The sequence below is a fragment of the Rana temporaria genome, chromosome 3 (genome assembly GCF_905171775.1).
Source record: "Rana temporaria chromosome 3, aRanTem1.1, whole genome shotgun sequence".
Lineage (NCBI taxonomy): Eukaryota > Metazoa > Chordata > Amphibia > Anura > Ranidae > Rana > Rana temporaria.
Genome location: NC_053491.1, coordinates 329,086,025 through 329,103,004, shown reverse-complemented (window position 1 = coordinate 329,103,004; position 16,980 = coordinate 329,086,025). Strand labels below are relative to the sequence as shown.

The following is a 16,980-nucleotide window of genomic DNA, read 5'->3' as shown; positions in this document are numbered from 1 at the left end:
CGTACACCGACTACTACCCCATTGACATTGTCGTACACTGACTACTACCCCATTGACATTGTCGTACACCGACTACTACCCCATTGACATTGTCGTACACCGACTACTACCCCATTGACGTCGTCCACTGACACCGACTACCACCCCATTGACATCGTCCACTATCCCACTGACATCGTCCACTGACACCGACCACTACCCCACTGACACCGACCATTGCCCTACTGACACCAACCACTACCCCATCCCCTTTCCCAAAAGCACTGTGAAAAAATATATTTAAAAATTAAAACCCCGCCCTCCCATCAATAGTACAAAAATAAATTGTAAAAAAAATAATTAATAAAATGTAATTGTAAAAATTAATTACAAAAATAAATAAAAAATCCGCTGGTACAAAAAAATATTAAATTGTAAAATAAAAAAATTATCTGACACTGTCCACTATCCTGACACCATCCTGCATGTACTACCCACCACTGTACACTCCACATTCCTGTTCAGATCACATGCGATGTCTGTGCGATGCAATTTCAGCCCTACAAACTTTATGGCTGAAATCGCATCACATTCGGACCAAACACGCACAGGACCCTTTTTTTGGTCCGCAACTAAATCGCATGGGTGTTCACACATATGTCCTAACTGTCAGTTCACAGTGCGATATGCAAGCTGAAATGGGGGTGTCATTACCATTGTATGACACTCCCCAGCAGTTCGCAAATGTCAGTGTGAACTGCTGTGCGAGTCGGGTGCGATGTGGGAAGCCGCAGTGGATTCGCAGGGTTCCCGAATCGCACCAGTGTGAACCAAGCCTTGGTGGGAGCAGTCAGGTTGTAGGCTGTATGCTTTGAGGCTGGGTTCACACTGGTGCGATTTGGGAACCCTGTGAATCCACTGTGGGTTCACACATCGCACCCGACTCACACGGCAGTTCACACTGCCATATGCGAACTGCTGGGGAGTGTTCATCACACTGAACTGTGGATCACCCCATATTATGAAAACATATAGTCAAAACGCAGGAAAGACAGACAATCCTGGGAGAGCTGGAGGGGAGGGGGATGTGAATTGTGCACTTTTTACAGAAGCTGTACATGTCTGCAAGCTAGTGCACGAGATATGTAAATAACCTGTCACTCAAAGCAAGGACTTTGGTTTTTATCTGGAAGTCTGTTTTATTTCACTGAACAATAAAAATAGGATTGCTCAGCGCTGGATTAACTCTGTGTGGCAAGACTGGGCACAGATGATAGGAAATCTTATTCTCTACATTGTGACATCAAATTTTTTTGGGGGGGGTTTACATCCACTTTAATGTGTATCTGGAGCCAAAACTTTTCTTTTCATTTTGGATGGAGTAGGGAATGTTTAAAATCCCTCTATTTATTTTTTGCTTTGGATGCAACAGGGATTGAGGCTCAGTTCACATAAGTGCGCTGTGCGACCTTGTATGTGATTCGCACCGCACTGTAAATTGCATGCAATGTCTGTGCGATGCAATTTCAGCCATACAGATGGTATGGCTGAATTTGCATCGCATTCAGGCCAAAGTTGTGCAGGGCCCCAGAATCAGATCGCATGTAATTTTTCTATTCCTACTGGCCCCCCTTAAGTCTGAAGGACAGTAATCTAGCCCTTAGTTTAGAAAGTTTGGAGACCCCTGATCTAAACTATTCCATTGCAGCTCTGGCTGTATGCTAAGGACCGTTGTCCTGCTGGAAGGTGAACCTCTGCCCCAGTCTCAATGAGTCTTTTGCAGACTCTAAGGCCGTGTACACACGGCCGGACATGTCCGCTGAAACTGGCCCGCGGACCAGTTTCCGCGGACATGTCCGACCGCGGGTACTGCCTAGCGGACAGGTTTCCAGCGGACAAAAGTTTCTTAGCATGCTAAGAAACTTGTCCGGTGGAAACCTGTCGGTCGGACATGTCCGATGGTTAGTACACCTAACCATCAGACCAAAATCCCCCGCATGCGTCTAAATGATTCGACGCATGTGTGGAAGCATTGAACTTCCTGGTTCGCGCACGTCGCCGCCACGTCACCGCGTTTTCTGTCCACGGGAATTTGGTCTGATGGTGTGTACACACATCAGACCAAAAGCTCCCAGCAGACATGTCCGATAAAAACGGTCCGCGGACCGTTTTCATCGGACATGTCTGATCGTGTGTACAGGGCCTAACAGGTTTTTTTCTAAGATTGCCCTGTATTTGGCTCTATCCATATTTCCATCAACTCTGACCAGCTTCCCTGTCCCTGCTGAAGAAAAGCATTCCCACAACATGATGCTGAACAGTGGGGATGGTGTGTTCAGGTTGATGTGCAGTATTAGTTTTCCGCCACAAATAGCGTTTTGTTTTTAGGCCAAAAAGCTACATTTTGGTCTCATCTGACCAGAGCACCTTCTTCCACATGTTTGCTGTGTCTCCCACATGGCTTCTCGCAAACTGCAAACAGGACTTCTTATGGATTTTTTTCAACATTTGGCTTTCTTCTTGCCACTCTTCCATAAAGGGCAGATTTGTGGAGTGCACAGCTAATAGTTGTCCTGTGGACAGATTCTCCCACCTGAGGCCTCGTACACACGACCGAACATGTTCGCTGAAACTGGTCCGCGGACCAGTTTCCGCAGACATGTTCGGTCGTCTGTACGGCCGACCGGACCGGATTCACGGCCTAGCGGACAGGTTTCCAGCGGACAAATGTTTCATAGCATGCTATGAAACATGTCCGCTGGAAGCCTGTCCGTCGGACATGTTTGGTTGTCTGTACGACTCACCGGACATGTCCGCTCGGCCGAAAGCCCTCGCATGCGTCGAAGTGATTCGACGCATGCGTGGAAGCATTGACCTTCCAGGGTGGCGCACGTCGCCGTGTCATCATCGCGGCCACGTCGCGACCACGTCACCGCGTTCGCTGTCCGCGGGGATTTTGGTCTGATGGTGTGTACACACATCAGACCAAAATTCGGCAGCGGACATGTCCGATGAAAACGGTCCGGCGGACCGCTTTCATCGGATTGTCCGTCCGTGTGTACGAGGCCTGAGCTGTGAATCTCTGCAGCTCTTCCAGAGTTACCATGGACCTCTTGGCTGCTTCTCTGATTAATGCTCCCCTTGCCCGGCCTGTCAGTTTAGGTGGACGGTCATGTCTTGGTAGGTTTGCAGTTGTGTCATACTCTTTCCATTATTGGATGATGGATTGAACAGTGCTCTGTGAGATGTTCAAAGCTTGGGGTATTTTTTTATTACCTAAACCTGCTTTAAACTTCTCCACAACTTGATCCCTAACCTGTCTGGTGTGTTCCTTTGCCTTCATGATGCTGTTTGTTCACTAAGGCTGGCCATACATGTTCAATTTTCTTTTAACCTTACCATAAACCATATAATATGAGATCAAAACGAAATAACCCTTTCAAGAAAATTGTACAGAAAATTTTATAATGTATGGCCAGCCTTAGGTTCTCTAACAAACCTCTGCGGGGCCAAACAGAACAGCTGTATTTATACTGAGATTAAATTGCACACAGGTGGACTCTATTTACTAATTAGGTGACTTCTGAAGGCAATTGGTTCTATTAGATTTTAGTTAGCAGTATCAGAGTAAGTGGGGCTGAATACAGATGCACGCCAAACTTTTCACATATTTTTTGGTAAAAAAAAATCTTGATAATCATTTATCATTTTTCTTCTACTTCACAATTATGTGCCGTATCCTAATGCAACCAAAAATGTAACATGACAAAATGGGGAAAATTTTCAAGTGGTATGAATACTTTTCCAAGGCACTGTAGACTGTGCATTTTACTTTCAGGGCCTGTTCACTTTGACCAAACACTCCAGTGCAGTTAGCTGTCAGTTTTTGACTGCAGTGAGCCTCAGTGACAGATTCCAGAAAATAAATGCTACATTAATCATCTGCCCTTATTTAGGAGTGCCTTGGTCAGAAATGCTAGGGGGTGTTTTTCTCAACAAATCAAAGCATGGAGATGTGGATGGATGGGGGAGTTTGCTTTTTTTTTTATTTGGTCATGTTAGGCTGCTGGGTGTTGGGTTCACATATGTGCGGCTGCAGATTGCAGTCCAGGGTCCCGTGTGTTCAAAAAAGCATATATGGTAAACCACATGCAATTGGCAGACATTCACCGCCTCCCCTTGTTCAATTGTCGTGGATGAAGAAGGGAGTGTAGACTGATTAGAGCACAGGTGTCAAACACAAGGCCCGTGGGCCCGAATTCATCCCTCCAGGCCATTTCATGTGGCCCTTGCACCTCTCCTGCAGCCCTCCTCTGGTCCTCCTCCAGACCCTTACTTTCTGCTTTCAAACAATGTATCCAGCTTCTTCCCAGCAGCAGCATAAAGTAAGGGGGGTGAACTGTGATGTAAGGGAATGTGGGGGACTCGACTTCTGATGGTGGGGTGGCTCTTAAAATCTAATGTAAGGGGAGGGGATACGCTGGACATCTAATCTTACAGATACAACCGTCCCTTTTGAGTGCAATCGTAATGCTGATGCGGCCCACAATTAAATTGAGTTTGACACTCCTGGATTAGAGGATAACCACAGGGACCAGGTTTTGAAATTTATTAGGACATCCCCTATGTATAAACATGTATAAGCTCTTCTCTCCGTAAATTTAGAGAGTTTGCTTTAACTATTAAAACATAATTAAAGCGGTTGTATAGGCAACATATTTTTTTTTTTACCTGGCACCTGTAAAGGAAAAAGCATAATGAGCTAGTATGCACCGCTAGTGGCCTGCGCGAGAGCCGACGTAAAGCTACGGCTCTCGCGCAGGGGAGCCGACTTGCCGCCGTAATATGACGGTGGGCAGTCGGCAAGCAGTTAAAGTGGATGTAAACCCTCTTCTATACCCAGTGAAGTGAACAGCCTCAGATGATGCACAGAGATTAAACAAATCTCCCTACGTAAGTTTTACATGTATATGTAAAACTTCATCTTTCCACATTCTTTAGAAAGTGCACATCATGTTACAAATATTTTTTCCTGTTTCAGCAGTGGGAGGGGAGTTTGGGCATACACTGTGTGTGAGCTGATTGGAGGAAAGGCACAGCAGTTTGCAGTCCAGGGTCCTGTGCGTTCCTGTTCACCGGTTCAGGTGCTAATTTTTGCGTGAATGTGTGCCTGAACCGGACCCAAAAATGCACAGGACCCTTTCTGAAACCGCACTACGGCACCCCGGACATGTGTGAACCGGCTCCATTGACAACCGGTCACATTCACATGTCATGCGAATTGGATGTTAGGTGCGAATTGGATGCATTTTAACTATGTGTGAGCTGATTGGAGGAAAGGCACAACCTCCTCCACATAGGCAGAGGAAAGAAGAAACTTGCAGAGCTGTGCTGTGAATAGACAAGCTCTCTGCTTATCTATCTCTACATTCCCTCCCTGACACAAATTTCTAGCTGCTTTCATCTCCTGTGGAGCAGACAAATAACATAGGGCTTAGGGTTTTGGAGAGAGACAAGTAAACACTACAGATATATGTAGTGAATTTCAGATTTCATGAATGGGGTTTTTCATCCACTTTAAATAGTGTTTTTGGTGCTCCGATACATTAAAGTGGATCTTCGCTGTATCTATTCACACTTGTGCATGCACATTATCACACATACACTACAAAGCATGGTTTATGAAGGGCTTCCCAACCCCTATATACCATATGAAGAAACACTTCCATTCAGCATATCACAGTGCACAAATGTGAATGCACTGTGCGTTGTAGTACACTGTGTTGGCAAAACATTCGATCTTTTATTTGTGTGTTGAGGCTTATTAAAGGTCAAAGTGAATGAGATTCCCTCAACACAATGCACATGCAGAATGCTGCAGCTGGAGTGTAAATTTCTAGAGTGGAGTTGGCAGGGAGGGAGGTATCAGATATGAGAACATGGTGGAAGTGGAACAAGCTGTCATCGTGTATTCCTCCAGCCAGGAGTAAGCTTGTGTGTTTGTTGAAGGTTCTAATGCTTGAAGACTGCATTTAATAGATCGCACTTAAAATGCAGGCGCAATGTCCACTTTGTTCTCTGCTATAAACATGCCCAGCAGGTTTTCTTTTCATATAAATGTAGGTTACCTAATTGCAACCTTTATCAGTGCTTGTTAATTTTTTTTTTAAAAGCTTTTTTCTATATATAGCTTGTAATCCTATATATCGACAAGGGGCAGCTTGTTGTATATAGCTACACAAGCTGTGCTTTTTGGTTTTGCCTTGCTGATCCTCTTATCCATCTGCAAATCTATAGGATAGGGTCTGTATAACAACAATGGACTCTTTACACACTCTGTGAATCATCCACAGTGCTCACTGATAGCCTCAGGTCATGTGATCTAGGTTTTTATTCTCTGTAAGATAGAGATTTCTCAACCCAGTAACTTGATTTGGTAATGCTGACATGTGACCTAGTTATTGCTGTAAAGTATAATTCTGAACAATAGTCCACCTCAAAAGGAAACCTGTCAGCAATAGCTGAGTGTTGTCTTAAATGACACGCAAGCAGGGAACTGCCTATCCACTGCCTAGGAACTAGTATATGGCTTGTAAACTAGATGTTTCCCAACTCCAGTCCTCAAGGTACACCAACGGGTCATGTTTTCAGGCTTTCCATTATTTTGGACAGGTGATTTGATCAGTTTCACTGCCTTAGTAATTACCACAGCCGTTTCATCTGAGGGAAATCCTGAAAACATGACCTGTTGGTGTGCCTTGAGAACTGGAGTTGGGAAACACTGATAGACAATGGCAGCTTCTAGCAGACAGGTATTTAGCTCAATGACCTATTCCCTTTTTAAAACAATTGAAACTGGAAACAGATAGCTATTAAAGAGAGCAAAGTAAGAGGTAAGTATTAAAGTAGATCCAAAGGCAAAACTTTTTTTTTTTTGGACTGGGCATCTGTGTCCCATTTTCCTTTTGGCTTCCTGTCCTATAGCTAAACAGGAAGTGAGAAGAAATCCTTGCAAATTAGGAGAATTTCTTTGGGGACCCCCAGGCCACCAGAGCTAGTGTCCCCATTGGAAGATTTCCCCTCTAGTACTTATTTGGGGACAACACAAAATTTGGAATTTTCTTTTACCTTCCCATTTCAATGGTAATGCTAAACAGGACAAATAGAGAGGGTGAATCTCCCTAACGGGAGCACAGACAGCAATAAAAACTGGCACGCATTCTAATCCCTCTCCACTCTGTTCAAAACTAGAGGGAGGGGCCAGGAGCACAGAAGAGGGACTCAAGAAGAGGAGGATCTGGTCTGTTCTGTGAAAATCCACTGCAACAGAGCAGATAAGTATAACTGTATAGCGGTTTTACAAGTACACATTTTTTGGAGACATCTGTGCAGGTGGGACAAGGTCATAACGCATGTATGCCTGTGATCTTTGGGCCCTCAGACAGCACTGCATTAAAAACGGCATGATTCTGTGATACAAATAACTTCATGGGCTCAGGAATACTTCCAAAAATCACTGCCTAAGAACACTGTTTGCCATGCCATCCAAAAATGAGGGTCAAAGCTCTATCATGCAAAGAAAAAGCCATATCTGAACATGAAAAACAGAAATGCCTCCTTCTCTGGGGCACAGCTCATTTGAAATGGTCTGTTGCATAGTGGAAAACTGTTCTGTGGTCAAACGAATTGCAATAAAGAGGAAAGAGATTTTCCAGCTTGTTATCAGCCCTCGGTTCAAAAGCCTGCATCTGTAAGGGTATGGGGGAGCATTAATTCGTATGGAATGAGCGGGCACCATTAATGCTAAAATATATATATCCAGGTTTTAGCACAGCATATGCTCCCATAAAGACGGATTTTTTAGGAAAGGCCTTGCATGTTTCAGCAGGACAATGCTAAACCACATACTGCATCAATGACAACAGTATGGCTCCGTAGTAAAAAAAATTGGGTGCTTAACTGGCCTGTCTGCAGTCCATACCTTTCATCAATTGAAAATATTTGGCGCATCTTGAAATGAAAAAAATACAACAAAGAAGATCCAGGACTGTTGAGCAGTTATAATCCTATATCGAGCAAGAATTGGACACCATTCCTCTCCCCAAACTTCGGCAATTGGTCTCCTCAATACCCTGACATTTACAGATTGTTGTTAAAAGAAGAAGGGATGCTACACCGTGGTAAACATGGTCCTGTCCCAACCTTTTTGAGACGTTGTTGCTGCCATCCATTTTAAAATTACCTTATTTTTTTTTTACTTTTCTAACGTTTTCTTAGTTTAACCACTTCCCGCCCAGTCCATAGGGGATTTACGTCGGTGAAGTGGTTCTGAAATCCTGACTGGACGTCTATGGATGTCCTGCAGGATTTCAAGCCGCGCGCGCCCGTCGGGGCGTGCGGCGATCGGTGATGCGGGGTGTCAGTCTGACACCCCGCATCTCCGATCTCGGTAAAGAGCCTCCGGCGGAGGCTCTTTACCACATGATCAGCCGTGTCCAACCACGGCTGATCACGATGTAAACAGGAAGAGCCGTTGATCGGCTCTTCCTCACTCGTGTCTGACAGACGCGAGTAGAGGAGAGCCGATCGTTGGCTCTCCTGACAGGGGGGGTTCGCGCTGTTTGTTTATCAGCGCAGCCCCTCCTCGGATCGCCACACTGGACCACCAGGGAAGCCCACACTGAACCACCAGGGAAGGGCAAAAGGGGCAATAAAAAGAAAAAAAAGGCAGTAAAAAACAAAAAAAGGCAGTAACAAAAAAAAAGATGCCAATCAGTGCCCACAAATGGGCACTGACTGGCAACATGGATAAATCGGTGCCACCCCACAGTGTCCATCAGTGCCACCCCACAGTGCCCATCCATGCCCAGTGCCCACCTATCAGTGCCCATATGTGCCACCCATCAGTGCCGCCCATGAGTGCCCATCAGTGCCGCCCATGAGTGCCCATCAGTGCCGCCCATGAGTGCCCATCAGTGCCCATCAGTGCCGCATGCCAGTGCCACCAATCAGTGCCCATCAGTGCCACCTCATCGGTGCCCATCAGTACTACCTCATCGATGTCCATCAGTGCCATCTCATCAGTGCCGCCATATCAGTGCCCGTAATTGAAAGAGAAAACGTACTTATTTACAAAAAAAATTACAGAAAAAAATAAAAACGTAATTTTGTTCAAAATGTTCAGTCTTTTTTTAGTTGTTGCGCAAAAAAAAATCGCAGAGGTGATCAAATACCACCAAAAGAAAGCTCTATTTGTGGGGAAAAAAGGACACCAATTTTGTTTGGGTACAGTGTAGCATGACCGCGCAATTGCCATTCTATGTGCGACAGCGCTGAAAGCTGAAAATTGGCTTGGGTGGGAAGGTGCGTAAGTGCCTGGTATGGAAGTGGTTAAACATTTAATATTTTTCCTATTGTGAATAAAATACGGGTTTATGAGATTTGCAAACCATTGCATTCCGTCTATGTGTAGATTTTACACACCGACCCAACTTTTTTGTATTCCGGGTTGTAAACGTGACCCCACATCCACCCACAGTATTTGTGTAAAGTACTCATGGCTTTCAAGGTCTTAAACTTCTGGAGCTTAGCCAATCAGTCATGGTTTGAGAGAGTGTGAATATATTTGTTCCTGGCCTCAGACATCTCCACCCTTTTATATCTAGTTTAAAGGTAATAATTATATAGGATGTGTGTATATAAAATTGCACTCATTACATATTTCAATAATGGGCCTTTCCAAATATTTGGAGTAGAAAAAGGCCATTGGATGTTATTTTGGTGGGTCCTAACCTATATCTTTCTTCAGGGTCATCACGTAAAGAAATCACTGGACACTGGGAATGGTTGGAAAATAATCTGCTACAAACTCTTTCTATCTTTGAAAATGAAGATGACATAACAACCTTCGTCAAAGGGAAAATTCACGTAAGACAATTCACTGCTCATACTGTGGAATCTTTTTGTTAGCAATTTTTTCATGCATAACATCTATTGACTGAATGTAAAATTTAATGTGCTTGCCATTGCCAGCAACATGTCTTTTAAAGGAGTTGTAAATGCAAGCTATGCATTAAGGTGAAAAAACATCTGGTGTTGCCGTTCCCCCTCCGAGCCCCCGTTTTACTTACCTGACCCGTCGAAAGTCCCGCGCGGTCCCGAAGATCCTCTTCGCCGCTCAGCCTGGCCGCTGATTGGCTAGAGCGGATGGATTGAGCGCAGCGTAGCCATTGGCTGGCGCTGCTGTCAATCACATCCAGTGACGCGGTGCGCAGAGGGGCGGGGCCGAGTGATACAGTGAGCGGCTATGGCCGCTTGCTGTATCACGGGAGCGCGCCCGCAATTACTGACCACCATGCGAGCTCTCACATGACTGTGGTGAGTAATTACGGGGAGGACCAGAGACCGCCGCCGAGGGACCCCAGAAGACGTGGATCGGGGCCACTCTGTGCAAAACGAATTGCACAGTGGAGGTAAGTATGACATGTTTGATATTTTAAAGGAAAACATTTTTTTCCTTTTTACAAACGCTTTAATTTCAATAATTTGCCAGTCCACCCGTAACAGTTTTTTTTTTCTCTTGGAGACTGATGGCGAGATCTCCACTTTTGAGTTTCTTGGTCCACACACCTACTGCAGTCCTTATGAAAGTGTCCCACTCTCCCTGTTGGATCTTTCACTTATTATATTTTACGAATAATTCACCAGGCGACTCTCACCCAACACCCTAAACACCAGAGGTGGTCAGGAAAAGATGTAGGGACTATGACGAAGAGAACTCGCCTAAGAGGTGTTAGAAGCCAATAGGTGACCTGCCATCTGTAATTGAAATATCTTTTTTGGATGCAATGATTTTTTTAAGGACTTTGGGCACTATAAGAAGCCAATGGATGATTATGTAACCAAAATATAATCTTTGGGTGGGTTAACTATTTAAAAAACATAACTGTATTTGTTTTGCTAGAAAATTACTTGGAACTCCAAACATTATATATTTTATTTATTTCAGCAGAGACCTTTGAGAATAAAATGGTAGTTAATGCAATTTTTTATGTCACGCGATATTTACGCTACGCAACGGTTTTTAATACACAATTCTTTGAGAAAAGATACACTTTAACCACTTAAAGGAACACTAAAGGTTCGTTTTGTATTAGATCAATTGATTGCTGTAAGCTAGAGCATTTAAATATCACTTACCTCGTTTCTCCTTTTGACCTCCAAAATACAGTAATCCAGGTTTGAAAATGCCATTTCCTGTCTCTCCTCTTCTTGCTTTCCACCAGCATCTGAGCCGTTTTGCATGGTGGAAAGCAGAATGTGCTCACCCCCTCCCTATGACTACAGCCCTGCGTGAAGATGCTCTCTTATCCCTCACGGTATGGAGGCTAAGCCTAATGGGGACTGTAGTTCCCATTAGGCCGTGATGTAGCAAGAATGAATGCGCACCGCAAACCAGGAAGTCAGTGAGAATAATGATTCAGGAGTGACGGAGGTGAATAAAACAGCTCGATTTCAACAGGTATCAAACTAGTTATAATGCAAAACATTACTTTTTACTTTATCAGCTACTGTCAGACTTTAATTTAAGAGGAAAATATTTTTGTCTTTACAACCCCTTTAAGGACCGCCTCCTGCACATATACGTCGGCAGAATGGCACGGCTGGGCACAGGCACGTACAGGTACGTCGCCTTTAAGAGCCTAGCCTAGGGTCGCACTGTGTGCGTGCGCCGGACACCGTGCATTATAGGCAGCGTGATGTCAATCACGTGATTGCAGGTGAGATGCCTCATTTGCCTAGTTTTGCGCCACAACTCTCCCATCTTGCAGCATTCTCCTGTTGTGTTATTTTGTATTGGCACCGCCATAAGGCATGTGCGGTGCTTTCCCTGGACCCGCAGCGTCAATTCCGGATTCCCCCTGGCTGCACTGTGGAGGGGAGTGGAGACACAGCAGGATCCTCGCCACAGCCCAGTAAGTGCCCGGACCTCCCACAGGGGGGGGGGGGTGCTGTCAGTGCTGTCAAAGCTATATACACCCTATAACACTCTGCCTATGTAAACAAGGCAGAACACTGTTCTGACACTACTGTAGGTATGGAATGTGTGTAAATTCCATCTCTTCCCCTGTAAATGCACCTCACACAGTATAATGAAACACAGTTAACCCTCTGATACCCCTAACTAAAAAAAAAAAAATACCAATTGCCTTCAGAAGTTACCTAATTAGTAAATAGAGTCCACCTGTGTGTAATTTAATCTCAGTATAAATACAGCTGTTCTGTGAAGATCTCAGAGGTTTGCTAGTGAACCTTGGTAAATAAACCACATTATGAAGGCCAAGGAACGCACCAGACAGGTCAGGAATAAAGTTGTAGAGAAGTTTTAAAGCAGGGTTAGGTTATAAAAAAAAATAGTCGGCAAAAGTCTTGAGACTGGAGCGGAGTTTCACCTTCCAGCAGAACAATGACCCTAAACATACAGCCAGAGCTACAATGGAATGGTTTAGATCAAAGCATATAATTATGTGTTCGAATGGCCCAGTCAAAGTCCAGACCTAAATCCAATTGAGAATCTGTGGCAAGACTTGAAAATTGCTGTTCACGGACGTTCCCCATCCAATCTGACAGAGCTTGAGCCATTTTGCAAAGAAGAAGAATGGGCTAAAATTTCACTCTCTAGATGTGCAAAGCTGGTAGAGACATCCCCAAAAAGACTTGCAGCTGTAATTGCAGTGAAAGGTGGTTCTACAAAATATACAAAAATATTTGTAAAAAAAATTGAAAAGCATTTATCGTTTTCCTTCCACTTCACAATTCTGTGCCACGTTACGTTCTATCACATAAAATACCAATAAAATAAATTTACATTAGAGCTGCATGATTAATCATTGCCAAACCGCAATATCGATTCAACCCCACTCACAATCCTTATCCGGCATTTCCAAGATTCATGTAACAAGTGCAGAGCAGTTCTCTGCTCCGAGCTGTCAAAAAAGATCCGGCAAAGTTTATCACAACATTGCTCAGCGCTGAGAGATAGAAATAAACATTGTATCTTTTGGTTCTTTAAGATCTAAGGGATGAGGATGGAGGGAACACATGCCCACATATGGTGGCAATGCCCCCTCATACAGGTATATTGGCGGGAGATATTAGGACTGATAAAAAAAATCAGCGGATATGCGATAAGATATGACCCATGGGAATGTTTGTTTCACACTACAAGTATGTCCAGGAAAAAGTATAGAGGTTCCTTGGTCCCGTTTCTTTTGAACGGAGCCAAGGCACTAATACCTAGGAACTGGAGGGAAAAAAAAGCACCAACGATAGGGGAATGGCTTCAAGAAATTGATAAAATGAAAGTGATGGAGGAGCTGTGGTCCTTTAAGGTAGAGTCTGGGCTAAGATATGAAATGATCTGGAGGAGATGGAGGGATTTCAGGGCTGGGGGGAGGGGGGGGGAGGAGAGTCTGGAGGGGAATAGGGGAGACTGTGGGTGGGAAACCTCCTGTCCCCCCCCTCTTATTTGTTTTTCCCTTTTTTTTTTTTCCTTTCTCCCTTCTTATTTTTTTTATATTTAAGTAAATACACAATAAGGGGAATTAACCCCTCTACTTTTCACTAGTATTTTAGATGAACTCCCTTTTCTTCACAATCCCATCGTGTTTTGGCGCACTTAAGTAAATACACATTAAGGGGAATTAACCCCTACTCCTCACTATATTTCAGTAAGATTTCGTGTTTTTTATTTTTTAGAAGAAACTGTTTTTAGTTTATTTTCTTTCTCATGGGGTAGTATATATTTAATTTTTTTTTTTTTTTTTCTCTTTTCTTTCTTGGTTTATGTACACCTAAGTAAATACACAATAAGGGGAATTAACCCCTATAGTTTAACCATTTTTCCTTTTTCTCTTCTTCTTGTTCTTCATAATTCACTCTTGTTATTATATATTTAAGTAAATACACAATTAGGGGAATTAACCCCTACATATCTCACTATATATTAGAGGGACTTAATGTTTCTCATTTGGTCTTCACAGGGGAAAGTGTTCCCCCTTTTTTTTTTTTTTTTTTTTTTTTTTTTTCTGTACACCTAAGTAAATACACAATAAGGGGAATTAACCCCTATAGTTCAACTATTTTTCTCTTTTCTTCTTTTCTTGTTCTTCATAACTCACTCTTGTTATTATATATTTAAGTAAATACACAATTAGGGGAATTAACCCCTACATATCTCACTATATTTTAGAGGGACTTAATGTCTCTCATTTGGTCTTCACAGGGGAAAGTGTCCCCCCCCTTTTTTTTTTTTTTTTTCTCTTGATTGTTGTGCACTTAAGTAAATACACAATAAGGGGAATTAACCCCCACTTTTTTTTTTTTTTCTTTTTTTTTTCTCCTCCCTCTTCCTCTCGTTCTGTCTCTCCCCTCTCCCGCTGTCCCCTCTTTCTCTCTCTCTTTCCCTATATCCCTCCCCCCTCCCCCCCCCCCCCACTCACTGTGGGTATTGGCATTTCCCATGGAGATGGAAAGGGAAGGATCGGCCCTGGGGCAGAATGTGATGGAGAAATCCAGTAGTAGAATGTAGTAGTGGTAGAAGAAGACACAGTGTTTATATTTGTCTTTTCTTCTTTTTTTAATCGAAGGGGGTACATACCGAGACCTTAGATGTTAGTCTGTATATTGATTTTATGTTGTATTGATTGTATTGTTTTGTGAAAAAAAATGAATAAAAGTATTTGATAAAAAAAAAAAAAAAGATCTAAGGGATGATCTTCGGTCTGCAAACAAGGTCAGTTTAACCACTTAAAGCGGGGGTTCACCCGAAAAATTTTTTTTAACATTAGATTGAGGCTAATTATGGGAAGCAGAATCGGGTGTTTTTTAAAAAAATCAATGCAGTACTTACCGTTTTAGAGATAGATGTTCTCCGCCGCTTCCGGGTATGGTCTTCGGGACTGGGCGTTCCTATTGACAACCTTCCGACGGTCGCTTACAGCTCGTCACGAGTTGCCGAACGTCGGTGCGGCTCTATACGGCGCCTGCGCACCGACGTTCGGCTACTTTCGGAAACTCGTGGCGCGCTGTATGCGACGGTCGGAAGGCTGTCAATCAAATAGGAACGCCCAGTCCCGCAGCCCATACCCGGAAGTCACGGAGAACATCTATCTCTAAAACGGTAAGTACTGCATTGATTTACAAAAAAAACACCTGATTCTGCTTCCCGTAATTAGCCTCAATCTAATGTTAAAAATGTATTTTTTGGGTGAACCTCCACTTTAAAAACTAAGCCTTTTTCGGACACATGTTGCTTACAAGTTAAAATCAATATTTTTTGCTAAAAAATTACTTAGAACCCCCAAATAAATATATATAATTTTAGCAGAGACCTTAGAGAATAAAATGGCTGTTATGGCAATATTTTATGTCGCACTGTATTTGCGCAGCAGTCTTTCAAATGCAATTTTTTTAGGAAAAAAAACGTCCATGCATTAAAAAAAAAAAAAAAACGGTAAAGTTATCCCAATTTTTTCTATAATGTGATAGATGATGTTACGCAGAGAATCGTGATCTTTATTCTAAGCAAAAAAATCGTGATTCTAATTTTATCCAGAATCGTACAGTTCTAAATTGCGTTTTTGCATTTTCCTTCCACTTCACAATTATGTGCCACTTTGTGTTGGTCTATCACAGGGATATGCAATTAGCGGACCTCCAGCTGTTGCAGAACTACAAGTCCCATGAGGCATAGCAAGACTCTGACAGCCACAAGCATGACACCCAGAGGCAGAGGCATGATGGGAATTGTAGTTTTACAACATCTGGAGGTCCGCTAATTGCATATCCCTGGTCTATCACATAAAATCCCAATAAAATACATTTACGTTTTTGGTTAAATGTGGAAAATTTCAAGGGGTAGGAATACTTTTTCAAGGCACTGTAGAATATCTCAATGTGAAACTAATAGCTCTCTTTCTGAACGAGAATTCCTCTTTTGTGGTGTAAACAGTTCCTCTGTATTTCCGTTTGAAATCTTGGTAGAGGGGTGGGTAAGGTAGAAAACCACATTTCTCTCAGTTGTAGTCCCTGGGGGAACCGTGGTTTACCAGTGAATGGGACTACTCATAGATAACCCTTGTGAAATGGTATTTGTCTGTACAGGTTTATTGCTAAAATTGTATACAAACCGCCGCCTATATTTTTTACAAATACCTTTAAAAAGAAAAAGCTGGATGGTGTCCTTGTCAGGTGACAGTGTGTGAGTTGGGCATTTGACTGCATCATGGAAGGAGATCACATTCTGCCCCAACCGTGCAGCTCTGGATATTTACTGATGGTTGCAATGAAGCAACTTAAATGCTGTTACTTTTAAAACGGAACTATAGTCTATTTTTAGTTGACTTACATTTGTTTAGTCTTTATTGCAGTATTTGCAGGAAATTTAAGGGAATAATTTTTTAAAAATTTACAAACATTTTGTAAAATTTGCACTTAATGTTGTTAGTAAATTAAATGTATATATTTACTAGATGGGAGTCCTCATTGGCTAATGCTTCCTGTTAAACAGCTGTTGAGGTAAAATATCCACACAGGAAGTGCATTGTTTTCAGTGAGTCAGGCTAGTAGTCATAGACTTTCACTGGAGGTAGGAGCTGTAAAGTACAACCATTGTGTACCACTGCAAAGTAGGCATCCGAGGCTGTGTATGTAGTGAGCAAATATAGATGCCCCCTTTTTTAATAAATTATTATTATGCAGGATTTATATAGCGCCAACAGTTTGCACAGTACTTTACAATGTGAGGGCAGACAATATATTTACAATACAATTCAATACAGAAGGTATCGAAGGGCCCTGCTCGTTGGAGCTTACAATCAAAAAGGGAGGGTAGAGTGATAGAAACGTTTATAACTGTAGAGGATGAGCTGATGGGGAAAGTATATGTACAGTTTGTAGGTGATGGCAGGATTGGCTTCTGAAGAGAAAAGTTTTCAGGGA

At 42.9% G+C, this 16,980-nt stretch overlaps 1 protein-coding gene across 4 annotated transcripts in view; it reads left to right on the top strand.

Moving 5' to 3' along the window:
* TBC1D9B (TBC1 domain family member 9B) overlaps positions 1 to 16,980 on the top strand; it is a 107,393-nt gene that overhangs the window by 17,921 nt on the left and 72,492 nt on the right. For all 4 annotated transcript variants that reach the window (XM_040344989.1, XM_040344990.1, XM_040344991.1 and 1 more), the window contains exon 3: positions 9,788 to 9,906. In XM_040344989.1, coding sequence (XP_040200923.1) covers positions 9,788 to 9,906 — 119 coding nt within the window. The remainder of the gene's footprint in view (positions 1 to 9,787; positions 9,907 to 16,980) is intronic.